At 40.1% G+C, this 27807-nt stretch overlaps 2 protein-coding genes across 4 annotated transcripts in view; both read right to left on the reverse strand.

Moving 5' to 3' along the window:
- tgm2l (transglutaminase 2, like) overlaps positions 1-18520 on the reverse strand; it is a 31305-nt gene extending 12785 nt beyond the window's left edge. For 2 of the 3 annotated variants that reach the window (XM_043707131.1, XM_043707129.1), the window contains exons 1-7: positions 18339-18520; positions 17964-18143; positions 16038-16280; positions 11281-11630; positions 8100-8277; positions 7015-7156; positions 6422-6525 (exon numbers count right to left, since the gene is read on the reverse strand). In XM_043707131.1, coding sequence (XP_043563066.1) covers positions 6422-6525; positions 7015-7156; positions 8100-8277; positions 11281-11630; positions 16038-16280; positions 17964-18143; positions 18339-18351 — 1210 coding nt within the window. In that variant the 5' untranslated portion in view covers positions 18352-18520. The remainder of the gene's footprint in view (positions 1-6421; positions 6526-7014; positions 7157-8099; positions 8278-11280; positions 11631-16037; positions 16281-17963; positions 18144-18338) is intronic. The other variant, XM_043707130.1, reaches the window with a different exon arrangement.
- A 1476-nt stretch (positions 18521-19996) lies between these two features.
- Positions 19997-27807, reverse strand: part of tmppe (transmembrane protein with metallophosphoesterase domain) — a 21957-nt gene continuing 14146 nt past the window's right edge. Inside the window, exon 5 of the mRNA XM_043707133.1 lies at positions 19997-22251. Coding sequence (XP_043563068.1) covers positions 22061-22251 — 191 coding nt within the window. The 3' untranslated portion in view covers positions 19997-22060. The remainder of the gene's footprint in view (positions 22252-27807) is intronic.

Below are 27807 nucleotides of genomic sequence, written 5' to 3' on the forward strand. Positions count from 1 at the left end.
TTCCACTAAACTCCACAGGCAGAATTTCTTCATGATTGGGCCTTACTGAGAGTCTCAGTTAAACCCAAAAGCATTCACACCCAAATTCCATGGCAGTATTTTCAACAGGGTTGCTATAGAGGGGAGGATTGGGGACTCATGTTGAGCCCCGAATAGCTGACTGAGAGGGGCATATGTGGGATCTTCGTTACAGAAAGCACAGTGACCAGCTTAGAGCTCAAGAAAGGCCACATCAAATGTAAAACATGAAATGAAACATTCCAAACAATTTCAAGTAGTCGAATCACAGCTGTCGCCATGTAATACTTTAAAAGAAATGTATAAAATTATGCAAATGTTTGATAGGGTAAGTAATAAAAGACTATTCCTAATTGTAGGCAAGTAAGGGCTTAATTGCAATAAGTATACCAACACAAAAGAAGTTATTCATTACAATACAGAATTTATCACACAAGGGCCATTATGCTAAAGCAATTGTACACTCAAGAGGAAATTAGATAAACCCTTAAAAAAAATCCTTAACAGCACAAAAAATAAGCAGTTAATTATGATGTACAGCTAGCCTCTCTGCTAAAATTTCTATGATTCTGTCATCCTCACCACAACATCTTCTAGGTAGAAGCACAAAGACAGCATATACATTGCAACACCACCACCCCCATAAATTCCAGTTCAAGTCACACACAATTCTGACTGAAAATATATCACTGCCCTTGCACTGGGTCAAAATCCTGGAACACCCTTCATAACACCACATGGACTGCAGTGGTTCAAGAAGGAAACTCATTACCACCTTCTCATGGATAAACAGGGAATGGCAACAAATGTTGGCTGTACCACTTTGCACATTTATCACTGCTGCTGCACTGAGGCACTTTCCACTGCAGTGGAATTATTACTTTAAGTTGCATACTTCAGCCAATTGAGGCCACTTTGATTTTAGGTTACAGCATTTCAAATATAGTTGTAATATAAACACATTGTTATTTAGGTCCCTTAGGTGACCAATATCCTTCACTGCTTGGGAACCTGAGAGCATCTGGAGAAAAAAAAATTATCAGGATTTCAATTCCTGAGTGATCTCCAGGGAGCATCGCTAAGAAAACACACAAGCTGGAAGAATGAAGGGGCACAGGATCAGTCTAGTTCGGATTCTAGTAGCCTGATGATTCTCATTCTCAAGGAACATTTTGGAAAACTGACTATTGGGCAAGGAGTGAATGATCTCTGTGAACTCACCCTAGCATAGGCTTGTGTTTTCAGTAGATGGGGGGGGGGCGGAGGGGTCAAAAATTGGGTAAGTACAGGTAGACAACCCTTTATCCAAAATCCGAAAAGCTCCATAATCCGAAGGTTTTCTTTGTGAAGTTTTTGTCTCATCAACAAGGTTGTTTGGCATGCAAACAGTTAACCTAACTCCACACCCACTCAATGCATGTCACTCGGATGCAATGTGGGTGGGTGTGGCCCAGCATTGGCAGGCCTCAATTCTGTCTCAGCGCCCGTTACTCACTGTGAGTCTGCTGCTCAGTAAGATTTTTACAAAATTTCACCATTGAACTGTCACTTATTCCGAAATTCGAAAAAATCCAAATTCCAAAATCCAGCTGGTCCCGAGCGATCCGATAAAGGATTGTGTACCTATACTTAATGCTTAAAGACTCATCAAGCTGCAATTTGGGATATAATGCAGATTCAGCAGATTGATATTATGGTTAAATAAAATAATTATAAGGACGGGCTAAATAAACTAGGCTTGCTTTCCTTTGAGTACAGAATAGGTAAAAACAAGGACTGCAGATGCTGGAAACCAGATTCGAGATTAGAGTGATGCTCCTCGGATGCTGCCTGAACTGCTGTGCTATTCCAGCACCACTCTAATCTAGAATTTGAGTACAGAATGTAAAGAAGTGATCAAATAGAGGAACTAAAGACAGTTATAGGATTTGATCGGATTGACAGAAAAATTATTTCCCCTGGTGGGAGAGTCTAGAAAAAAAGGGAACATTACTTTAAAATTGCTGAAAGAAAGTCATGTTGCTAAGCTTCTTGTGTGACACTCATCAGAACAGATGCAAAAGTGCCAAATTTCACACAATTGTAAATATATGCCACAGGATAAAACAGTGCTGGTTGGTCAACATGGTGTTCCCGTGCAGAAAACAACAGAGAACTATAGGCCCCCCCAAACTCTCAAGTATTTCAATAAAGATGCAGGGCTTGAACATATTTTGTTTGCTTACAGAGAACAGGTCCCTATATGCGAATACATGTTGTTTCCAGAAAATGAAATTAAGCCATATTACAAGTTAAACTGATTAGCTTAAATTGGTTGTTAGGGTAATGATCAGAGTGCAGCGGTAGTAGTCCCTTGGAATTGACTTGCCAAACCAGCAGTACTCTTTCCCTGGTGTAAATTGTTGTGATGGGTTGAACTTCATCTTTCTTGCATCTGTCCTGACAAGTTCAAAATGAAAATCTTTAGCAACAGTTCATTCCTTTCAGAAATACTCATGTTCCAAACTATCAAACAACTTTAAAAATAGAGATAGGCATTTAGAGCTAATGTTAATAAGTGCTTCTTCAAACTAAAGGTTGTAGAAATCTGGACCTCTTCAAAAACTGTTGAGGCAAGGAGTTACTGGTAAATTTCAAGACTGAGATTGCTTGATTTTGTTAGAAATAATACTAAAGGTTTATGGAACTAAAACAGAGAGGAGGAGTTAATCTAGAAGTCAATTGTGCTTCTACTGCATGGCAAATGAAGTTCAAGAAACTGAATGGATTATTTCTATAGAACATAGAACATTACAACGCAGTACAGACCCTTCGGCCCTCGATATTGCGCCGACCTGTCATACCAACCTGAAGCCCATCTAACCGACACTATTCCATGTACATCCACATGCTTGTCCAATGACGACTTAAATGTACTTAAAGTTGGTGAATCTACTACCGTTGCAGGCAAAGCATTCCATACCCTTACTACTCTCTGAGTAAAGAAACTACCTCTGACACCTGTCCTATATCTGTCACCCCTCAATTTAAAGCAATGCCCCCTTGTGCTCGCCGTCATCATTCTTGGAAAAAGGCTCTCCCTGTCCACCCTATCTAACCCTCTGATTATCTTGTATGTCTCCATTAAGTCACCTCTCAACCTTCTTCTGTCTAATGAAAACAACCTCAAGTCCCTCAGCCTTTCCTTGTAAGACCTTCCCTCCATGCCAGGCAACATCCTAGTAAATCTCCTCTGCACCCTTCCAAAACTTCCACATCCTTTTTATAATGCGGTGACCAGAACTGTACACAATACTCCAAGTGCGGTCGCACTAGAGTTTTGTACAGCTGCAGCATAACCTCATGGTTCCGGAACTCGATCCCTCTATTAATAAAAGCTAAAACACTGTGTGCCTTCTTAACAACCCTGTCAACGTGGGTGGCAACTTTCAAGAATCTGTGTACCTAGACACCGAGATCTCTCTGCTCATCTACACTACCAAGAATCTTACCATTAGCCCAGTACTTTGCATTCCAGTTACTCCGACCAAAGTGAATCACCTCACACTTGTCCGCATTAAACTCCATTTGCCACCTCTCAGCCCAGGTCTGCAGCTTATCTATGTCTCTCTGTAACCTACAACATCTTTCCTCACTATCCACAACTCCACTGACCTTAGTGTTATCTGCAAATTTACCAACCCACCCTTTTACGCCCTCATCCAGGTAATTTATAAAAATAATGAACAGCAGTGGACCCAAAACCAACCCTTGTGCTCCCACAATCCCATTCCTCCGCATTTTGTACAATAGCCTACTGTGGGGGATCTTATCGAACGCCTTGCTGAAATCCATATATACCACATCAACCGGTTTACTCTCATCTACCTGTTTTGTCACCTTTTCAAAGAACTCAATAAGGTTTGTGAGGCACGACCTACCCTTCACAAAACCGTGCTGACTATCCCTAATCAAATTATTCTTTTCTAGATGATTATAAATCCTATCTCTTATAACCTTTTCCAACACTTTATCAACAACTGAAGTAAGGTTCACTGGTCTACAATTACCAGGATTGTCTCTACTCCCCTTCTTGAACAGGGGAACCACATTTGCTATCCTCCAGTCTTCTGGCACTATTCCTGTAGACAATAACAATTTAAAGATCAATGCCAAAGGCTCAGTAATCTCCTCCCTGGCTTCCCAGAGGATCTTAGGATAAATCCCATCCGGCCCAGAGGACTTATCTATTTTCACACTCTGCAGGATTTCTAATACCTCCTCCCTGTGAACCTCAATCACACCTAGTCTAGTAGCCTGTATCTCAGTAATCTCCTCGACAACATTGTCGTTTTCTCGAGAGAATACTGTTGAAAAATATTCATTTAGCGTTTCCCCTATCTCCTCTGTCTCCACACACAACTTCCCACTACTACCCTTGATTGGCCCTAATCTTACTCTTGTCATTCTTTTATTCCTTAAATACCTATAGAAAGCCTCAGGGTTTACCCTGATCCTATCTGCCAACAACTTCTTATGTCTCCTCCTGGCTCTTCTGAGCTCTCTCTTTAGGTCTTTCCTGGCTACCTTGTAACCCTCAAGCGCCCTAACTGAGCCTTCACATCTCATCCTAACATAAGCCTGCTTCTTCCTCTTCACCAGAGATTCCTTCGTAAACCACAGTTCCCCCGCTGTACAGCTTCCTCACTGCCTGACAGGTACATACTTATCTAGGACACACAGTAGCTTTTCCTTGAATAAGCTCCACATTTCTAATGTGCCTATCCCCTGCAGTTTCCTTCTCCATCCTATGCTTCCTAAATCTCGCCTAATCGCATCATAATTGCCTTTCCCCCAGCTGTAACGCTTGCCCAGTGATATACACCTATCCCTTTCTATCACTAAAGTAAACATAACAGAATTGTGATCGCTATCACCAAAGTGCTCACCTACTTCCAAGTCTAACACCTTGCCGGGCTCATTACCCAGTACCAAATCTAATGTGGCCTCGCCCCTTGTTGGCCTGTCTACATACTGTGTCAGGAAGCCCTCCTGCACACACTGGACAAAAACTGACCCATCTATAGTACTCACACTATAGTATTCCCAGTCAATATTTGGAAAGTTGAAGTCCCCCATGACAACTACCCTGTCTCTCTCACTCCTACCGAGCATCATCTTTGCTATCCTTTCCTCTACATCTCTGGAACTATTCGGAGGCCTATAGAAAACTCCTGACAGGTGACCTTTCCTTTCCTGTTTCTAACTTCAGCCCATACTACCTCAGTTGACGAGTCCCCAAACATCCTTTCTGCAACTGTAATACTGTTCTTGACCAACAATGCCACACCTCCCCCTCTTTTACCATCTTCTCTGTTCTTACTGAAACATCTAAATCCTGGAACTTGCAACAACCATTCCTGTCCCTGCGCTAACCATGTCTCCAAAATGGCCACAACATCGAAGTCCCAGGTACCAACCCATGCTGCAAGTTCACCCACCTTATTCCGGATGCTTCTGGCGTTGAAGTAGACACACTTCAAACCAACTTCTTGCTTGCCGGTGCCATCTTGCATCCCTGAAACTTGATTTTGGACCTCCCTACTCTCAACCTTTTCTATACTTGAACTATAATTTTGGTTCCCATCCCCCTGCTGGATTAGTTTAAACCCACCCCAATAGCCTGAGCGAATCTCCCCCCCAGGATATTGGTACCCCTCTGGTTCAGATGAAGACCATCCTGCTTGTAGAGGTCCCACCTACCCCAGAAAGAGCCCCAATTATCCAAGAATGCAAAACCCTCCCTCCTGTACCATTCGTGTAGCCACGTGTTCAACTCCTCTCTCTCCCTATTCCCCGCGTCACTAGCACATGGCACGGGCAACAAACCAGAGACTCTGTTCGTTCTAGCTCTAAGCTTCCACCCTAATTCCCTGAGTTTCTGCCTTAAATCCCCATCTCTCTTCCTACCTATGTCATTGGTGCCTATGTGGACCACGACTTGGGGCTGCTTCCCCTCCCCCTTAAGGATCCCAAAAACACGATCAGAGACATCATGAACCCTGGCACCTGGGAGGCAACACACCAACCGTGAATTTCTCTCGTCCCCACAGAACCTCCTATCTGTCCCCCTAACTATGGAGTTCTATTCCAATATTTCTAATAATTTGAGCAGTAGGCTATAGAGGCAAAATGGATTCATGTGTGGATTAAGGAACAGTGAAACATAATGAGTCACGGTGACTTTTCTTAAATCTCATTCAGTGTCAAATAGCTTGATGGCTCTCAGTCTACCTTGGTAAAACAAAGTCTTCTGATTCTTCTCACAGCCAAATACTAATTGTTGTGAATTTAACCTGGACACCATTAACTTTATATATATAGAATATTTATATATTTATTGACAATTCAGTTCCAACATTACCGTCACTCCGTTCTTGTGGAGTAGGATCCAAGACCTGCCATCCGTCATAGCCAGGGGGAAGGTCAGGACGGGTCATCCATACTTCCAGCCAGCAATGGTAGTTCCTGTGTGAACCACGTGTTAATGTGAAACGATTACTCATCCTGATTCAGCAGACCTACCGCAATGAGGATGCAGAAGTGCTGACAGTCATGTGTTGTCAAAATATTAACACTTGACCATGTGACACATCAAACAAGGAAGGGTGTTGACAACAGTGCTGAAGCTAGAGAATGGCTCTCTCTGATTCCAAAAGCAGAAAAGATCTCATATACTATTTCCATCGGGGATAAGCCAAACTGTTTTGTTAATTGGGTGCTCATTAAATGCTCTTTTAAGAGTATGGAGTAGTCCATAGACTAGAAATCATGACAAAACAAGCAACGGAAAGAGAAAAGGGTGATTGGGAAATAAATAAAGGTTTTCCAAAATAACAAAAGCTCAAATGGTACAATTCTATGGATAGTTGCACTAAATTTATGATTTTTGAGAACTGTCACACAGCCATGCATATATGTGATGCCCATGAACAGGCACTGAAAGGGAATACCTACCATACCATGTCTTTCCTTTTTGAAGGAATGCGCGAGTAATCTTCACTGCTATAGTACTGATCCACTTTGAGATTGCCATCTGTGTCATGAGCAGAAGAATAGTTTGTGATGCAACGACTCGGGATCCCCAAGCATCTGAGAACTGGCAAACCAAATGCAAGTACAGTGAGAAATGTATCCATTTCTGACTGGCAATTCAAGGCACGGCCAAGTTTGTAAGTACTCATCAGACTTTCCCTATTAGTCACTCACTACAGTCATTGTCAGTGAGTCATAAAATTCAGGGAATTTTTGATCCCCAGTCTGAGAATTAGTTGGTGATTTCAGCTGAGGATACTACAGGTTTGTCTCAACAAGAGTGGAATTAAGGAAGGGAAGAAATAAGCCAAGGATGTGACCCTATATTGGTATTCCTGGGCAGAAATTTACATTGAGTGTTGGGCTTGTCTGCCCGATGTCATGTAGCACTGGGGGCACATTAAATTAGTGCCTCTCAGTGGCAGGAAGTCCACTGGGGTTATATCCAGTGTAATTGCCAAACAGTACCAGATCTCCATAGTGGCCATTGCTGGGACTGCAGGTAAATCCATGAGTGATTAATCAGGTCCCTGACCCAAGTAGTTTGGAGGTATAGGGCATTGAGGGTTTTGCTGCCTTTGAGAGGGCCTGTCAACATGGATTTGAACATTTGTCTCGGTAGGAAGGCAAAGGGTTACTGTTTTCTGGGGCTGTGTCTCCAGAGGGCAAGTGGAACCCTCCAAAGATGAGACTCCACCTTCCCTCTATTCTTTTTGAAAACTTTTGTAAAAGCGGATTGCCCAGTCCCATTCACCTGTCCAGGCCAATTTTGTATGGACAGTGTAACATTCGGGTTAACAGAGTTTCTTTTTCAAAAGGTACTCAAATGACCCTTAATTACAGATTGATGGTGCCACCTGCCCAGCCCTTTATTATGTTGGAGAACTTTGAGTGGGGGGGGGGGGGGGGGGGGTAAGGTGGGGTGGATAACCATGAAGCGTCTTCCAGAGAGAGAAAGATCCGAGGCTGCTTCACAAAGATGTGTGGGAAACCTCACAGGGTCTTACCTGTGCAAGCTACAGCAGCAAAGACCCAGCACTGCCCATATCGGACTTTCTCAGCTCCAGAACCACTCCACTGGCGCAAAATTTGGAGACTCCCAGTCCATCGGGTCGGGGCAATCCCGTCAGCATAATTACCATCCCATCTTCCCAAAAGCACACCTTTATCATCATTCGCATTCACCTTGGAGGGAGAAAATGAAATAACTAGTTGTCTCTTCAGTAATAAAATGAACAAATATGCACACCATCTTCTGACAAAGAAAGGGTCTCTAAATGAAGGCGGGGCTTTATTAAGCAGATTTAATGTACAAACCATTCTGACGCAGAGGTAGTTTTAATAAAAGGAATCAGTTGTAGATTACATTTTATATTTTATTGACTTTAAGAATAGTGTGGTGCATTTTATCCATTAACAAGAAAGAGTTAAACTTGCTTACCCAGTACTGGGTACTATCTGAGGCCATCTTCTGATGTCGCCAGCCAGTCTCAGATTGTGTACAATGTGAAATACATGCCAAATATTAGCCAGACCATTTGGGAATCATTAAAAGAAACCTTTTATACTTAAACAGCTTGGATTCCCTCTTTCCAACAAATTTTCATGGTGGTTGATGAATAGGAATAGGTTGTAAATTCTAGGATTAAATAAAACAATCCTTACCTTATTTACAGCTGATCTTGCACGTAGTTGACTGGCTACCTGGCTCGTCATTGGTACAAATAAGAGACAAACAAATCTCTGTGCGTTGTTTTTAATGAGTTATTTCATCTGTACTTTAAATTTAATGTTGTAAACAGGGTTAAAAGGAGTACACATTTTAGAGGAAGCCATCGGGTCAAAACCACAGACAAAACTATGCTTTCATTAGCTTCAAAAACAAGAATTATTAGGTTCACAATAATCCTATGCTACTGAATGGTGAGCCTACATTAACAATATTACAGATGCATTTCAGCCATGCCACTAGGAAGTGGTGACCATGCTGAAAAGGTACATTATAATGGGGATAAGGGAAAAAGTCCCACTTGAGGACTGAATGGCCAATGTCTAGGATTCAGTTAGATTTCAATAATGGTTTTTTTTTTATTTGTTTAAAAAGCAACCTCTGCTCCATTGTAGTTATTTGCTATGCAATTTCTGACAGGCAGTCACAAGCCCCAGGTCAAAGGTAAGATCACGGGTCTATGTTTTCATGGTTGTTTTTAGGGCTCAAACTAATGTAAACGTAAGCTAATAAATGTAAAAATGCTTTAAGATATGATGTATTAACTCAAAAACACAGCTATGTTTTAAAATGGTTTAAGTTTTGTAACTTTGACTATGTATGTATTTTAGTTTTACATGGTGTGCTGTTGAGTTTTCATTTGTTTCAGGCACGAACAGTTCGTGAGTTACAGGTGTTGCTAATTTCCAGAATTTTTCAATGCATTAATTGGAACATGTGGGATGATGTTAAGTAACTGGAAAAGGGGGGGTCACATATACAAGCAAGAAAATTCATACATTTCTACATTGGTAGCGTGTTAACTCTGTAAAGATTTGTGGAGTTGGCAAGCTTCGAGGGTTAAGCTGTTACTAAAGGGTTGATCTTATAAAGTGATTTTACATGTCAAAGAACAAATCAGGAGAAAGCAGGGAGTGTTATCGGTAAGATGACCATTAAAGATACCAGTACCAAATTGGGCATACAGTGTAGTGTTTAGCTAATCTGAGAATGATTATGCTCTGTTCATGCATTGGCAAACCAATTAAAGTTTACAATGTCTCTGATCATGCACAGAAGGTAGTGAATAGTAAAGGTTAGTCGGTGATTATCCTTCAGGGTTTGGTGCAGAAGAAGACTGAAGATAGAAGAAAACTTCTGTCAACAACAGATAACAAGAGGCACACGCCCAGTCAATAAGTGCCACATTCTGGTGTCCTGAAGTGGATCAACTGAAAAATCACAGATTCACTTAGGGAATTGTCTTTTGCATTTGTTATGATGAACTTAATAATTTCTGTGAAACCTTTGAAAACATATTTGCATCTGGAACATGTCTTGTAACTAATCAGGTAAACTTCTGGGTGGCTCAGCTAAATAGATTAAGTCTTTGAGGAGAAAGTGAGGTCTGCAGATGCTGGAGTTATCAGAGCTGGAAATGTGTTGCAGGAAAAGCGCAGCAGGTCAGGCAGCATCCAGGGAACAGGAGAATCGACGTTTCGGGCATAAGCCCTTCCTGAAGAAGGGCTTATGCCCGAAACGTCGATTCTCCTGTTCCCTGGATGCTGCCTGACCTGCTGTGCTTTTCCTACAACACATTTCCATCTTAAATAGATTAAGTGTCAACTTATGACTTCTTCCAAGGTATGACGATTGGGAGAGATTCCTGAGCAGCCATGTGATGGAATAGAAATTGGTATCACTACCATCACTATCCATAACTCCAGGCTCCAACATGCATATAAAAGTGTAAAGTGTCACAGCAATGAGTGCGTTTTTGTGCGCATGTGCGTGTGTGTGTACATACACATGTGCTTCTTGGTTTGAATGTGCTAACACGTACAGGGACAAACATCGACCGCACCTGGAGAACCATCAACTCAATGAAAGACGCTCTTTGTTCTGCCCAAAATGTGTTGGTTTTCCAGAAGAAGGAGTTGACCTTGAACGTGTTTTGCAGACTGGCACGTTTCAAGGTCCAGGCCTACGTGCTGAGGGACGCACTAAAGCTTGGGGCAGCTGCTGCCAAGACACAGTGGGGAAAGACCACTATCTGAGGTCTTCCTGCTGAGGTTAATTCAAGATCTGTTCAGTTCATGGACCCTCCTTGTGCCTCAAATGCATATTTATATAGTCTTGTATATGTAAGAGAGGTTTTTGTTTGGATAGAGTCAAATTTCAGTGTTTGTTTGTTTCCTTGATATGCTATTGTACAGAACCAAATTAGGTTTGTGACTATGTATATATACACAAAGATATTTTTTATAAATAAAGTCTATTCTTGAAATACAAACAACTGTTTAAATGTGCTGTTTGGTTTGAATGAATCAGTGGGAGCCTATAGCAAAGGGTTTTCCCTGTACATCCATGGAGTAGATTGCAGGGCTATAATTCAGACCTTCCTTCAGGCAGAGAACTGAAGAAGAATTACTTCTTAAGGACATCTACATTAAAAAAAAATTAGACATCTCCAAACTCACCATAGCGGTCACTATTCTGCTGACATATACAGGATCATTTCTTCTTGCAACATCAGCCAATGAATCTTTAAGAGCAGAGAGACTGTTGTCCAAAATTTGAAAGCAAATATCAATGACATCTTTTTCAAACTGTGAACAAATGACAAAAGATGGAACTATATCTCGGAAGAACACACAAAAAATGCATAAGAAGTGGTAGATAGATTGTGGAAAATTAAGAGGAAATATTACTTGTCCAAAATTCCATGGTAATGTGTAGATGTTGGTATATGAGCCATGGTAGAGCAATCCATTCTCATTCAGAATATACTCCTGCAGCAAGTCTTCATCAGGCAGGTACACAGCATCCTCTGAGGGGATAGGCAACGTCAATTCCAAACAATGCCACATTCATCCTTTTAGCTCGACTTCATTTGCACTTTATTGTGCAAAACCACGTGTTAAAAGTAAGCTCACAGTTCAGCCTCCTTACTGCTCACTGCATTCGAGCACCTTCCAGCATTCAGCCAGCTCAATCACTTCTCTGTACGAGACACTTAAACCAAACACAGCATTCCTGAGCTGAATGGCAGAAACATAATAAGAATGTTTGGTTGAAGAATGGTCATCGACCTGAGACATTAACTCTATTTCATTTCTCTCTCCACAGATGTTCCAAGACCGCTGAGTGTTTACTGCATTCTCTACTCTTGCTGTAGGTTTCGAGAATTGAAATATTTTGCTTTGACAATGAGTTCCCACTGTTATTAGCAGAATGAGCTGACAAGGGTACCTGTTGGGCGAAAGTGAGGAGTGCTGATGCTGGAGATCAGAATCAAGATTAGTGTGGTGCTGGAAAAGCACAGCAGGTCAGGCAGCATCCGAGGAGCAGGAAAATAGACGTTTCAGGCAGGAGTCCTTCATCAGGAAACCTGTTGGACCAGTACATTATTTACAAGAGCCTTACTCGTGTGTTGAAGTGAGAAATACACTTCATCTTGTCTCTGTAAATACTTTCTAATTTGTTCTGGCCTTACAAATCTATGTTCTCTATATATCGTCCCTCCTTCCCCAACATTACCAGTGATAGAGCCTTCAGTCATTTCAGTACACACACTCAAACTTCCTCCCTAAAATCTCTCAGTCAGGCTGTGCTTGTTGTCTCCCTAAATCAAAAGATTCCTTAAAACTGTCTCTTTTATCATGTTTTATAACTACTTCTGCTATTTACTACTTTCTACCCCAACAGAGACCCATCCTCCACTTTGTTAAGTACCTTGGCGGGGGTTTACCATTAGAAATGGGATAAACAATTATAATTTGCTGTTGTTGCAGTTACACAGAATGCGCTAACTTTTGTAAACGCTGCACATGTCCTTGTTTTAAGCTTAATAAAAGCTGACTGTTTGAAATAACCAATTCCTCTTCAGGTTAGTAATAGCTTATTACCACTGCACTCAACATTGTATACTTATATTATTGTATACTTAAATTTGTTGAATATTAAACAATGTCATCAAATTCCTTCCCTTATTCAGGGTGCTCATTTCTAGCACTGATGAAGTAAAGATTTTATCATCAACTAGAGTTGATGAAATTCGCAGGATCTATGCCTGAATGATTTGCTAAGTTGCCATTCTACTCTAGTAATGGTAACTAGTTACCACTGACATAAACACATGATAAGGAAATGCAATGTGGCGTTAGTATCATCGAACTGGGCTTTAATGTCAAGGTTCACTGCAGACCTGGAGTATGAAATTGCCAACAGTCAGGAAACAGGGCTGTTAAGTTGCTAGCGGACATCGAGATATTTCTCACTCACAAACAGTAGACTATTCCACTGCTCTGTGTTGCATATATTCTCTGTATTAAAGATAGTTAAGTGAAAACTAGGTCATAGTCTTGGCATGACTACAGTGTTCTTTATCTAAATGAAATGTTTAGAATTACCTTTTTTAGGAGAGCTGCAATATATGAAAGAGTGTGCTGTGCAAATTTGATTGTGGGTATTTTTAGAATTTGGTATATATCGTGCAGACACTAAAGCTCTGTCTTATGGCATACATGTGATTACCAGGACCATTTAGCAGCACACAGTGAACACTACACTTAGATTCTCTGAAGGTACACACATAGGTGCCAAATAACTTAATTGCATAATTCTTCTTTCAGTGTTTTCATCAGTGAAGCAAATAACAAAATACTCTTATGTAGTTCTACAAAAACTAAATGCGCCTGCAAAATTTATGTTCACACAGCAGTAGCAGCTACTCCTTATAGATAAGTAATAATGTTTACAAATCTTATTTAGCAGGGTAGGCTCAAAGAGTTGGGGCTCAGCATTTTAATGAAGCATTCATTTAGGAATGTGTTTGTGCAGTCTTTTTTAAATTGACCAGGCAAAACTCCAAAGCTGAGGTGATGTAATAAATGTCAGAACTGATACTCCAAAGGGTTGACCTACAGCACAAAATGTTTTGGATGGATTTTGAACAGGAATTTCAGTATAGTGAAATAACTTTTTGTCTTATAGATGTTATCTTTTTCAGATTTCCATCACTGCTGGATTGAGAAATAATACAGCCGAGAGAATTTAGGAAAACAATCATTTATATGATCTGTTTGGATGCTTGTGTGGTTAATGGATGAAAGCTTTGAAAAAAATGGACCAGGGAACTGATTGTATAATTGTCTGGTTGCCCATTTCTCAGTAACACTTCTTACTACTTCCAATTATATCATATTTAATCATAGATTGGTAATTGATAACTTGATAAGTAGTTCTGAGAGTCAATTATCATTTTGCCTGTAGAGCTTTATCACCTAGCCCACAATGCCCACATTCCTCAACTGTGGAATTTAAAAAAAACACTTGGAAGCATCGTCACTCCATAAACACAAGCTTAGCAAAGGTTTAAATAATGTAATGGTTTCCTTTTTTTCTCATTGATGAACTCTCTCATTTGGAGGCTGTACCTTCTGTTATTGCTCCTAGGTTTGTTATACGGGTTTGTATGAATCTGCTTCACTGAGCCTCAGCTATAAATCATTGTTTTACCCAATGATCCATCTCTCCGTCTCTCTCTCTCTCTCAACCAGGTTGTTGGTTCAAGCCCTACTTAAGATTTAAGCACATCAACTACACTGAAAGTTTATTGTCAACAGGGCTATCTCTCAAAGATCCTGATTACCATCATTACCAAATGGATTACCTGATCATTGCCCATTGTGGCATTTTGCTACACACAAGCTGGTTTCGTTGGTTACTTCTAAAACAGTGACTATATCGGAGAGCATCACATTGATTGTGAAATGCTTTGGCCATGTGAAAAGTCAAAATACATTTTCTTTTACTATTCACAATATCATTCCTAGAGGAAAGGGATATTTTATAAGCACAAATTTTTTAACATTCCGTTTTACTGGAACTGCTTCTCTCAAAGACAGCACAGACACAGACGCTGAATGGAGCTGAACTGTGTGTTCTTCTATTTCAAATCACCCCCAATACTTTGATATCATCTCCAACAGCCTTTCTTTTGTATTGAGAACTTTCTAGTTAAATATTGCCACTCCTTCCCTATTGTTGAGTTAAAATCCTGGAACTCCCTACCTGCATAGTGGGCTGTGCCTACACCACCTGGATTGCAGTGGTTCAAGAGGACAGCTCACAAACACCTTTTCCAGGGCAATTAGGGATTTGCAATAAAGCAGCCACAACCACATCCCTTGACTGAATAAAAAAACAACAAAGTCAGAGATTTTCAAAGAGGGATAGAATTTCTAGGTTTATTTTCATTTAGAGAAAGTACTATTCTATACTGTAAGAGCAATGATTTGAGGGTACTGCGCCTTTCCTTTGCCTGGTTAACATGGTCTTTGACAAATTAAGTTCAGTCTTCTTGGGTGGGTGTTTGGAGAAATCCATGAGAATATATTGACATGAAAAGTCATTTCCTCATTGCACGTTATGAACCAGGCCAGATCTCCTCAAAACATTTCAAGAAATTAGGCCGGACCCTAACTTGGCTAGTTGTTTTAAGCAGGTGTATAGTGGATATTCCAGGAGCAATGCAGCTGGTTAAACAACTTTGTTTTAAACAAGACAGAATTTATTTGCAAGATTACCAAATGAAACACAAACAACAGAGAACAGAATACAGAATAACTTAACCTATCCAAGAACCCAACGGATTATCCCAATTTAGTGATGCTGTTCCAAATTCCTATAACAATCCCCACAAACACCCGTTGGCAGAACGCAGGTAAAATCAAACACAGGGTCTTACAGGAGAGTTGTCAGAGAGAGGGAGGATCAGCATGGACCTGCTCCTTTGAGACCAGCAGCTTCACAACTGACTGACTGCTTTCAATGAACAGTCAGACTGCTAAAACCAACCCAAACCAAACCAAACCAAACCAAACCAGAGAAGAGCTGAGCTGGGAGAACTGGCCACTCTTCTTTCACTGTACAAGTGTTTTTCAAAAAACTTAAAAGAAACTCAATAGCTAAACCCAGATTTTTTAGAATCCTGTTTTTACAACCTCTCTTAAATAAAAAGGCATGAACAGCATAGCTTTGTTAAAGGAGCCGTATCATCCCCATCTCAGAAAGTTTCAATGTATTTGAAGTTGCCTTTGGAAGGGAAAATTAAACTGGTACATAATTAAAACACAGCTTGTACATTTAGCACAGGAGTATTCCTTAGGAGATACATGTTGCCATTAAAAATATATCTATTAAAAGATGCATGTCCTCTCAGCCATTTATTTACCTTGACACCAGGGGTTGAAGAGTAGGTGAAAATCTCCTGCTGTGATCTGTTGAATGGATGCACCTCCACTCGGGTAAAGGACCAGGTAGATTTGATAGTGGCCAGTGCAGGCATTTGGTGGACTCTGAACAGCCAGGTGAACATATCCTGGAGTGGCCTGGAGACAGAATGTCCATTTGCCCCTCTTCAGCTTAGAGTGCAGCACTTGAATTCGAGTCCCATCTGCTTCTGATGGGGCAGGCCCTGTATTGATGGTTACATATCTTAACCGAAGCACACTTCCAACCTAATCACCTCCCTCAGAAAATAGAACGGGAGGGAACAATGAATACTGAACCTTAATCCAACCCAGATATTCAAGAGTCAACCCAAATAACCATTCCAAACTAATTCAAGATTCACTTTAAAAATAGGGCACACGTGTATTTTGACTTGAAAACAACAAATGCTGGAGATCACAGTGGGTTAAAAATCTTCATTGGAGGAGAAAGTGAGGACTGCAGATGCTGGAGATCGGAGCTGAAAATGTGTTGCTGGAAAAACGCAGCAGGTCAGGCAGCATCCAAGGAATAGGTGACTCGAAGTTTCGGGCATAAGCCCTTCTTCAGGATTCCTGAAGAAGGGCTTATGCCCGAAACGTCGATTCTCCTGTTCCTTGGATGCTGCCTGACCTGCTGCGCTTTTCCAGCAACACATTTTCAGCTTCATTGGAGAGAGACCAAGCTAACGTTTCAAGTCTAGATGACTCTTCATCAGACCTGAACTGAAATGTGGGAGGGTTTATACTATAGTTTGGGGCAGGGTGGTGGTATGTGGAGTGCTGGAGAAGAAAGAATGTTGATAGTTCAGATTAAGTGATCGGAATGTGAGAATGGCAGAACAATAGTGTGTCTGACTGCCAAACTGGGAAGAACAGACTGTTCCATTGGAATGGGGGTAAGGGGAGAGAGGACATGGAGACAGACAATATAACAAGTAACGCTAAAAGAAAGGGATGGATTGGGAGTGGGTTCACAATTTGAAAGTGTTGAACTCAATATTAAGTCCAGAAGGCTGCGAAGTGCCTGTTCTGAAGGTGACATGTTGGTTCTCTAGTGTGTGCCGTGATTCATTGGAGCATCATAGCATGCCGAGGGGACAGTGGGCATGCAAGCTGGACTCTGTGTTAAAATGACTGGCTACAGGAATGTCTGAGTCCTACTTGCATACAGACCAGAGGTTTTCTGCAAAGTGGTCACCCAGTCTGCGTTTGGTTTCTCCAATGTAGAGGTAAAAACAATGATTGCAGATGCTGGAAAACAGATTCTAGATTAGAGTGGTGCTGGAAACGCACAGCAGTTCAGGCAGCATCTGAGGAGCAGGAAAATCAACGTTTCAGGCAAACTTCTATTCCTGATGAAGGTCTTTTGCCTGAAATGTCGATTTTCCTGCTCCTCCGATGCTGCCTGAATTGCTGTGCGTTTCCAGCACCACTCTAATCTCCAATGTAGAGTAGGCCACATTGGGTGCAGAGAATACAATAGATAAGATTGGAGGAGGTAAAGGTGAAATGCTGCTTCACCTAGAAAGACTGTTTAGGCCCTTAGATGGTGAGCAGGGAGGTGATGAAGGGGCAGGTGTTGCACCTTCCGTGGTTACACGGGAAGGTGGCCGAGGGAAGGGAGGTTGGTGTTAATGGTTGACGAATGGACTAGGGTGACCCAGAGGGAACCATTCCTGTGAAATGCAGATGGGGGAAGTGAGGGGAAGATGTGTATGGTGATGGCGTTCTGCTGGAGTTGTCTGAAATGGCAGTGAATGATCCTTTGAATGTGGAGGCTGGTAGGATGAAAAGTGAAGACAAGCTTGAAACCGAAAGCGGGATGTGTGCTGTTCTGGCGGAGTTTTAAACCGAGCGAGTCCGGACGAGTTAACCTCAGCACAAACCTGTGTGTACAAACATTGCCAGCTGGTCTTCACCCTCCAGGTATGTCCGCTCTCTAAACTCCACACGTAGGCGGAATTCCTGTCCCCTCCGGACCAGGAGCCTGTCCTTCTCAATCTCGATGGTGTGATGCTCGGTGTTGTTGGTCTCACACTGCAAGTCCACCGCCCCCAAGTATATGTCTGCAATCGGAAAATAGCCAATGCTTTCAGTTATATCTAGTTACAGGCATGTGGACATTGCCACCCCATGTAAGTCTTATTCTTTGCTTTAGAAAGAATTGTTGCCAATTTTAAATCAACGATTATTAAATCGATTTACAAATGATATATTTAGGCACATTTAATTTTATTCTATGCGTGGTAATTAAGTCTTACCGTTTGTTGCCATATTTAAGCTGCCTTCACTGTACAGAAACGAAGGTCTGCTCTTGCTGTTAGTGTCTGCTTTTCGCGTGGCAAATCGCTATATATTGATGTCCACTAACATCATATGTTCAATCTCCATGCGTTAAACTTGGATCTCCAGTTCCAACATCGTCAGAATATATATCCATCAGTTCCACTGGTACCAAGGGAGCTGCAGCAAACACGAACTACCTGATTGGCTAATACAGGAATTCCCACAGGAACAAGAAAAAAGCCCAGGCAATTTCACTCCTCCCCAGCTCCATTCAAAGTCAACACTGGGAGCCAGTGACGTTAGGATAAAGCAGCATGCAGAATGATAGCATTGAGCTACACACACAGACACAGAGGAGTGTTGATGGACTGGGGGGATGTTTACACTCCAGCTATGCTAGGAAACTGACTGAACCACTCTTCCACTTACTATAGGAATAGCTGCACTGTGCTCTACAGGCTGTCCCCCTGGCCATACAAACGTGAACTGCCCCCGCAGGACCATCAACTTGATGAAAGATGCCCTTTGAAGTGCCCGAAACTTGGCCTTCCAGTGTGAAGAGTTGACTTCAGCCTGGCACATTCCAAGGTCCCGCATGCTGAGGGAATAAAATACTAAAACTTGGGATAGCTGCCACCAAGGCACAGTGGGGAAAGACCACTGTCTGAGGTCTTTCAGCCTAAGTATAAAGAGGGTCCATTCAGTGGTCAGATTCTCTCACTGTCTCAAAATAAAAAGTTTCCTGCATAAGTTGAAAATGTCTTTGGTTTTACAACTGCAGAGAAGCTGTGAGAAATGTATTGCTTTTTTCTCTCAAAGATTGTATAGAATTGATTTAGAACTTTGAAATGTACTTGTAGGTGATTTTTAAAAATTATATATTTTGACAATGGAAAAACACTCACCCTCACCTGAAAGCAGACATTGCCAGATGGAAAAAGAGATTAACTCCTTATCCTGACACATTATCCATTAAATCACATAGGATTCACACTGAGCCAAGAGTAAATAAACGTCAGCTTCACATTGGGCAACATTTCAACTGTGGTCAACAAATCTCCCCAGTGGATGGTGTTGTTGTGGGGGTTGAGGAGGGCAATGCTGAAAAGGCATAAAAAAGCCAGTCTCGCTTTTGACTTTTCACTGCAGTGGGAAATCAGAACAATGACATAACTGTGTTTACATTAAAACCACTTCACTGCAACTGTGAAGCTGATGGATGGATACACCCTAACTGTACACAGCTTGACGAATCTGAGCGACACCACAGGAAGGAATGAGTAGCTGTAGATTGCTCAGACTATCGATCTGGAATTGCTACACTGCTAGGATAACAGGATTGTCTCTATGGGTCTGAAATGTTGTTAGCCTTTTCGGGAATAAAAAGTCATTCAGTCTTTCATTCTGGTAAATTGACGGCAGAAACTGAGAGATGAGAAATATCCCAGCCAGCCAATAATGCTGCTTTAAAAATCTCTGCTCTCACTCTTATCATTCAAAGAGAGTAAAAGTTAAAACACACTTGACTTTGCCATATTATTCTCAGTTTGCTTGACTTTATTAGTTCCAGTTCACACTCTTGATCATCTCATACTTTCAAAGTGGCCAAATGGATAATAAATAACATTTTGGAAATGGAAGACACAGTTCTGTTTGGTAGAATAAAATTTATTAATTTTTAAACAAAAAAAATTCCACAGGATAATATGACCATAAAGTACAAAAGTTCTATTAGTAAATTGTGGCTTGCTGTTACATTTTACAGTGTAGCACCAACCCTGTACATTTAATCAAATCCAGCCTTGTCTTTCTAAACAAACATACTATAATGTTGAAATTTTGTTATGCCTGAATGTTAGATTAGATCTACATAATTTGCTTTCAATATGGTGCACAAAAAGATGGTGTAATGTCAATATTGATTTGGGATTGATTGGAAGCAACAAAATGAGTAAGGTTCCTTTAAAGACATAAAGTATCTCTTCCAAAAAGTAAATAACTTGCTTCTGATGAAAGGTTCAATCTCCAAAGTATTTGATCATCTTTTCATTTCACTCCACGTGTTGTAGATATTCAGCATTTTGTTTTATTTTAAGTTTACATAATTCCTGGTTTCTCTTTTTTTACATTAAGTTTACCCTCACCCACGCCAACCCTCCTTCAGTTCGTTAAGCTATTGAGAACCAATAAACATCTTTGTACTCAATTCAAGGCTGCATCTTGAATTTGGCTAAGTATTCATTTTTGTAGCACTAATTTCTTACTCTCACTGGCATAATTAAAATTATTGAAATAATTCAAGTTTTGAATATTAAAAAAAATCAAGTGATCAGGATTAGATTTATTTCTGATATGTTACAGAAATGAAACGTAAACTCTTTTACACTCTCTACATAGATACTGCCTAAGTTGCTGAGTGTTTTTTTTTCCAGAAATTTCTGTTTGCATCTCAGGATTTTCAGCATCCACAGTATTACTTTTCAATTAAATCTTTAAAAATGTAATATTCTACAGCTTGGCCTGGATGCCAAGAGCTTTTCATTGGATTTAAAACATTCAATCTGGTCATTCTACTTAGAATGTCAGAGACTTACTGCTGTTTATTACTGGAAAGAACTACAAACTCCAAATGGTGTCAAAGTAGATAAGCATTTGGTACCCTAAATTAAACAGATTCACCGATGATCAACTAAAGTGGAAATCACTTTTCCTCCACAGCCTATCTTTCTTAAAAAATGAGTGGCATGACAAAAGTCCTCCAACACTGCCACATAAATTCAGCATTAACAGTTTTTAACTTGCAGGAAGCGTGGATGTATTGCAAATATAATTAAATTTCAAGGCATTGCTCTGAGAGTTAAACATGTTCAGAGGTATAAAGTCAAGTCAAAAGTATTTGAAATTACATCGAAAAGAACAGTATTTACATATCCACTTCCGAACAAGGCAGTAGTTAACATTACACTATTTTCAGGAATGCAAAGCATTACCAGTAATTTAGGACATTAATAAACTGTAATTACAGAGATTTATCAAATTACAAATTTAAACAAAACAAGTACAAAATCAGGCAACAGAATGATTTTTATATAATTTGCAATGTGATAGAAGTCAGCAAAGTGAGCATAAAAAAAAGATATGCATGTTAGGGACACATTTTTGAAATGGGCATTGAACACCGTGCATTTATCTTTGATGTGGAGAGATGTTGGACTGGTGTTGGACTGGTGTGGACAAAGTTCAATATTTATCTTTGAATAGTGCTATGGATTGGATCCAGCATCTGGCACATACTGTCTTGCTGTGAATTGTTGCAGGCGGATAAAGAGTGCAAAGTAATTCACAGTCCTGCTCAATCAATCCCCAACTCATCATTAGAGATCAGAAGCTCTCAATCTAACACAAGTAGCCCATACATCACCTGGAGACTAAAAGGGCATAAATGTAAATATGATTAAGTAGCGCTGCTTCTTAGTCCAATTCCCACATTGTAACAACAATGTTATAAGGCAATCTTAGTTACAATTCTACAGTTGGGAAAATGTGTATAAATCTGCTGAAAGGTAATTAACTCAGGTGATTTATTAATTATTATACATGCAGATTACCTACTTATTCTTCAAATTCAATACCTAAAATACGCCTGGGTGTAACATTCACTGCTCATGAAAGGAGGGTCTGCAACATAAGGACCAGTTCATCTGATCTTAAAAATGATTTCTGTTATTTCTGCTCTGCTTCCAAGTCTCATTGGAATTCCGTAGTAAATTGTCCCAGGAGTTACGTACACTAAATTGTTCTCACCAGCTTTGTAAAGACCTTCAAAATATGGATTCAAAAAATAAGCAGCTATTGCTAGTGGAAAAATCTGCCCAGCATGAGTATGACCTGTTGAAAGGAAGAGTAAGAATAACTTAGATATTACATTTCCATTAATAATTCTAACCAAGATGTTGTGAATTAGAATAACACAATCCAGTAGTGAAATATATGCTCACTATACCAACAATGCCCAAGATCTTACACAGCCTTGTGGATCAATATGTTTCAGCAAGCTCAAGGGACTGAATGCTCTACTCCTGCTCTTATTTTCTATGTTTCCTTGTAAAGAAAATGCCATAGTAGCCAATTACATCTACACTTACTGTGCCAACATACATTTCATTGCGTGAAATCATTCCATTATTTCGTATGTGAGGGAGCAGAACTCAGGATGCATATACACACATATTGGATTATTTAAACAGAAATGTTTTTACATTATAGATGTCTTAAATTTCAAAATATACTTTATTGGATTTAAAGATGTCCTAATATTGTGAAAGAAGTGATATAAAAAGCAGTGGTGGGGAGGCGATGTTCCAATGGTATTATTGCAAGACTATTAATCTAGAAACTCAGTGAATGTTCTGGGGAGCCGGGTTCGAATCCATGGCAAATGGTAGAATTTAACTTCAATTTTTAAAAAAGTTTCTGGCATTAATAGCCTAACGATGACCATGAAATTATGGTTGATTGTCAGGAAAACCCCATCTGGTTCACTAATGTCCTTTAGGGAAAGAAATAGAACATAGAACATTACAGTGCAGTACAGGTCCTTCGGCCCTTGATGTTGCACTGACCTGTGGAACCAATCTGAAGCCCAACAATCCTACATTATTCCATTATCATCCATATGTTTACCCATGACCATTTAAATGCCCTTAAAGTTGGCAAGTCTACTACTGTTGCAGGCAGTACTACTACTCTGAGTAAAGAAACCACCTCTCACATCTGTCATATATCTATCACCCCTCAATTTAAAGCTATGCCTCCACATGCTAGCCATCACCATCCATGGAAAAAGGCTCTCACTGTCCACCCTATCTAAATCTCTGATTATCTCATATGTCTCAATTAAGTCATCTCCCAACCTTCTTCTAACAAAAACAGCTTCAAATCCCTCAGCCTTTCCTCATAAAACCTTCCCTTCATAGCAGTCAACATCCTAGTAAATCTCCTCTGAACCCTTTCCAAAGCTTCCACATCCTTTCTATAATGACCAGACTTTATGCAATTCTCCAAATGCAGCCGCAGCAGAGTTTTGTACAGCTGCAATATGACCTCATGGCTCCGAAACTCAATCCTTTTACCAATAAAAATTAACACACCGTATGCCTTCTTAACAATCCTATCAACCTAGGTGGCAACTTTCATGGATCCATTTACATGGACAGAGATCTCTTTGCTCATCTACACTAACAAGAATCTTACCATTAGCCCAGTACTCTCTATTTCTAATCCTGTTAAATCTACCATCCTCACCTGGTCTGGCTTACAGTTTACTCCAGATCAAGAGCAATATGGTTGACTCTTAACTACCCTCTGGGCAATTAGGGATGGGCAATAAATGCTGGCCTCGCCAGTGACACCCTCACCTCGTGAGTGAATAAAAAAAACAAGCTCTTTAAGTTAAAAGCAACAATTAAATGAATGATCTAGTCAATATAATAAATTCGATGTCAATCAAGCCAGGGGCTCAGGAAGCAGAAAAGTAATAAAACAACTGCTTTCCCAATCAGGAAGAAAACAATGATCCTTTAACTACAGAGATTCCTGTTTGCCCATGACAAAAGTTTAATCAGGAGTATTTGCAGAATTAACAAGATTGCATTTAACCCCATTTCAAAACAGCTACTTTTCTGTGGTTTCCTCCTTTATATAAGATGACTTTGAACATAATTCCCTGCTGCAAATGCAGGATCAAATAGTTTATATAAAATTTAAACACAAGTTTCTTTTGCATGTAGTTGTATATTCCTATACAATATTAACTCAACTGAGTACTAAAACAAAGAGTGTTCAATGAAGTCTTCTGTGGCAAACAAACTTTCACGAACGCTTTAATCACAGAAAGAAAACAAACTCATTCGTGTAGCCTCATAAGATCTCTGTAGTTGAATAAAATTGTCAAAAGATTGTCTCAGAACCTCTGCAATGTCACAAATTAGTACAATTTTCCTTATCTTTATTTTCTGCTCCAATATTTTTCCCTTATTTTCTTTTGATCTGAAGACAAGTACTTATTCTAGACTGTGGTTTCCACAGTATGAGTAGTTTTGAGTGGCTTAATCACAGATGAAATTTGAGGGCAAGGGAACATTGCAATGGAACCTATACCTGACCTGATGTGATAAACAGGTAGTATTCATAGGATAATAAACAGGAACAGGCTGATTTGTGCATTCCATTCCACCAACCACCTTACCGTGGGATTATAAGATTTTGGAACTCACCTGGTTAAGATCAGTTATCTCAACATAGACCAGGCATTAGGCCTTGACTCCTCAGGCCCTAGCAGTTCATTAATACGTTATACAGAGTATTTATTTATTTCAGCTAAACAACTGACTTTATAATTGGTGTTTGCAAAAACTGTAGAAATGAGAAAGAGTTTGGAGAAATTAGAAAGAGCTTAGAGAGGAAAAGAGAGAGAGCCAGGGGAGTATTTGGTTCTTCACCAACTCAGGAGGAGTCTCTCTGTTCTCTGCAGTCAAAACACACAATAAATCTTAAGAAAATGTAGATCTTTCTAGTAATAGTTATTGGAAGCACTAACTTTGAACTGGAAAGACAGATAATTTTAATAAGTAAACCAGTCACCTTGTGTCTCTTACCAACTTGTGGAAACATCTGGAGAAAGATAGCTAAATAAATGTGTAGGCCAACAGAAATTCCCTGAAGATCTTCTCAACAACAGAATCTGGGAACAAAGACTATGGAACTGTCTTTCCAGGTTTTCCCCTCTGTTCATAATTTATCTCACCCTGCCTCTCTGCCTGTGTATTTGTAACGGTGCATTTATACGGGGATTAGAAGTTAGTAGCATTGTATGCTGATGGTTTATTACTGTTTACCTGTAGCTAGAGTTTAACAATTTGAAATAAATATTGAATCTTGTTCAGTACAGAAACTTGGACCATGCTGTCTATCAATCTGGATCTGAAAGATAGGAATTGGGGTATGTTTATAAAATCTTTTGTGATGGCTTCAAGAATAGTGGGGTTCAATTCCAAGCATACTACCCCAGTTAGGGGTAACAACAGTTTTTCCATCTTCATAATTTCTGTTCTAATGGTCCTTTTGTGTCCAACAGCATCTCCAGTCCAAGAAAGCAGTCCTGGGCTCTGCCCTCAAACCTTTTCTATTTCATTTCTAGAGATACAAAGCATGCAAGGCTAGCATTCCTTTGATATTAACTTCCTCCTTGTATAAAGTGACTACTCAAGTCAGCAGTACAAATCTGGAAATCACTGTGAAAAAAGTTACAGCAAAGAACTGCCCTTAAACCAAAAGGACTACATTTTCCTGAGGAACTGTACAAAGAAACAGCTCAAATGCACAGTCCAGTTTCCAAGTTAGCAACCTTTGTAATAAAAGGGACAAGTGATTCATTAAATAACAGTTCTTTAGTTGCGCAGATTATATAGCAACATTGGAAATATAACTACAGCCTTTAATACACGCTGGATGGATGGAAAAGAAAGCAATTTTTCAACACATGTTTAACTTAATAGTCACTTACGTCTGACTGCTGACAACTATAGAAAAGCAGCTATGTATGGAATTAGTGTGAGGAACAGATCTTTAAATCAATGCCACATACCCAGCAGTATGAAATCTGCATTGCTTCAATCATATTTCAGTATAAAAAATATTCTAACCTTATTAAATATTGCTATTAAACACCATTTGGGCTGTCAGACAATAAAGTAACATCTTATATTTCTCTTTGATCTGCATCTCCATCTTCCTCCTCTGAATCCCCCATTCCTGTTTGATTTTGAATACCTGATTAGAATGTTTGGGACAATTCATGGTGTAGAGGTACTCTGAATTGCACTTGAACATCGATGTGGTGAACAACTCATGAACAATTCTGGAGTTCATTCGCTTTTGTAAACCTCTGTTTCTCTTTGATTCTCAAAATTATCAAGAACATTTCTGCTCTCATTTCTAGTAGTATGAAAAGAGAACTGTAACTGTTGCCTGAGACCTGTACGTGGATGGCCTCACCAATTTTTTAACATTATGTCCTCCATTTCTGTCAGATTGCCGATTTCCCTCTTTATTGCTATCAATGCTGCTGGAAAGGATAGGCATATTTTCAGAGCTTCTCACATTTACTCTTGTGGTGCACATTCTGCAAATTTAACTCCAGCCAAAACTAGAATTGGGTCCCTATTTGATACTCTGACCCAGTTTAATAACTTAAATGCCAGTACAGATTGAGGCATTTTCGAATGGGGTCTTGCGCACAACCTGCTGATTCCATTATGTAGTCTTCCATGGTGTTATTCTCAGTCTTTCTAAATTTGTCAAAATCTGTCCACACCTCATAAGCAGTCAATAAATCATATTATTAATACATTTTTTCCACAAATGTTGACCATCTGCCCAAACCTACATCTCTCTGACTCTATCATCAGCCTCCACTTCGAAAACGTTGCTTCAGATCTCAGTTCTGTATGACAATAGAATTGCTATGGCCGTATCTAGTTTCCTCTTTGCTAAAGAAATAACACAGGTCCACCCTGTAATTTCATTCTTTCATTAATCATGAAGCTAATTTTTCAGAAAATAGGGGTGGCTAATCATGCCCCTGAAACTGTACATTTTGACAACACCACCCTCATCAGTGTTATACTCCAAAACATAAATGTATTTAAATAGAGTTCAAGGCCACACTTTTTAGTGAGTGCTCTATTTCAGTTAACCACACCCCATGAACCTCACATCCTACTGATTCACATCCAATGAACTCAATCTATTGATCCACTATTCCCACATTCCATTCGTTGTCAGGTATTCCTTCAAACCATGTTTGATGATAACATGTCAGACACAAATCCATTTGAAATGCTCAATCAGTTACTTGGTTGGCCATTGAACAAACCTTGGCTTAAAAAATGTTAGTGTCAAAATGAGAGACGAGTATGCATACAAATATTGCCTTAATACTGAATTCTAGACAGAGTCATAGAGATGTACAGCATGGAAACAGACCCTTCCGTCCAACCCGTCCATGCTAACCAGATATCCCAACCCAATCTGGTCCCACCTGCCAGCGCCTGGCCCATATCCATCCAAACCCTTTCTATTCATATACCCATCCAAATGCCTCTTAAATGTTGCAATTGTACCAGCCTCCACCACATCCTCTGGCAGCTCATTCCATACACGTATCACCCTCTGCGTGAAAAAGTTGCCCTTTAGGTCTCTTTTATATCTTTTCCCTTTCACCCGAAACCTATGGCGTCTAGTTCTGGACTCCCCGACCCCAGGGAAACGACTTTGTCTATTTATCCTATCCATGCCCCTCATAATTTTGTAAACCTCTATAAGGTCACCCCTCAGCCTCCGACGCTCCAGGGAAAACAGCCCCAGCCTGTTCAGCCTCTCCCT

This window comes from Chiloscyllium plagiosum, chromosome 17, assembly GCF_004010195.1.
Source record: "Chiloscyllium plagiosum isolate BGI_BamShark_2017 chromosome 17, ASM401019v2, whole genome shotgun sequence".
Classification (NCBI taxonomy): Eukaryota; Metazoa; Chordata; class Chondrichthyes; order Orectolobiformes; family Hemiscylliidae; genus Chiloscyllium; species Chiloscyllium plagiosum.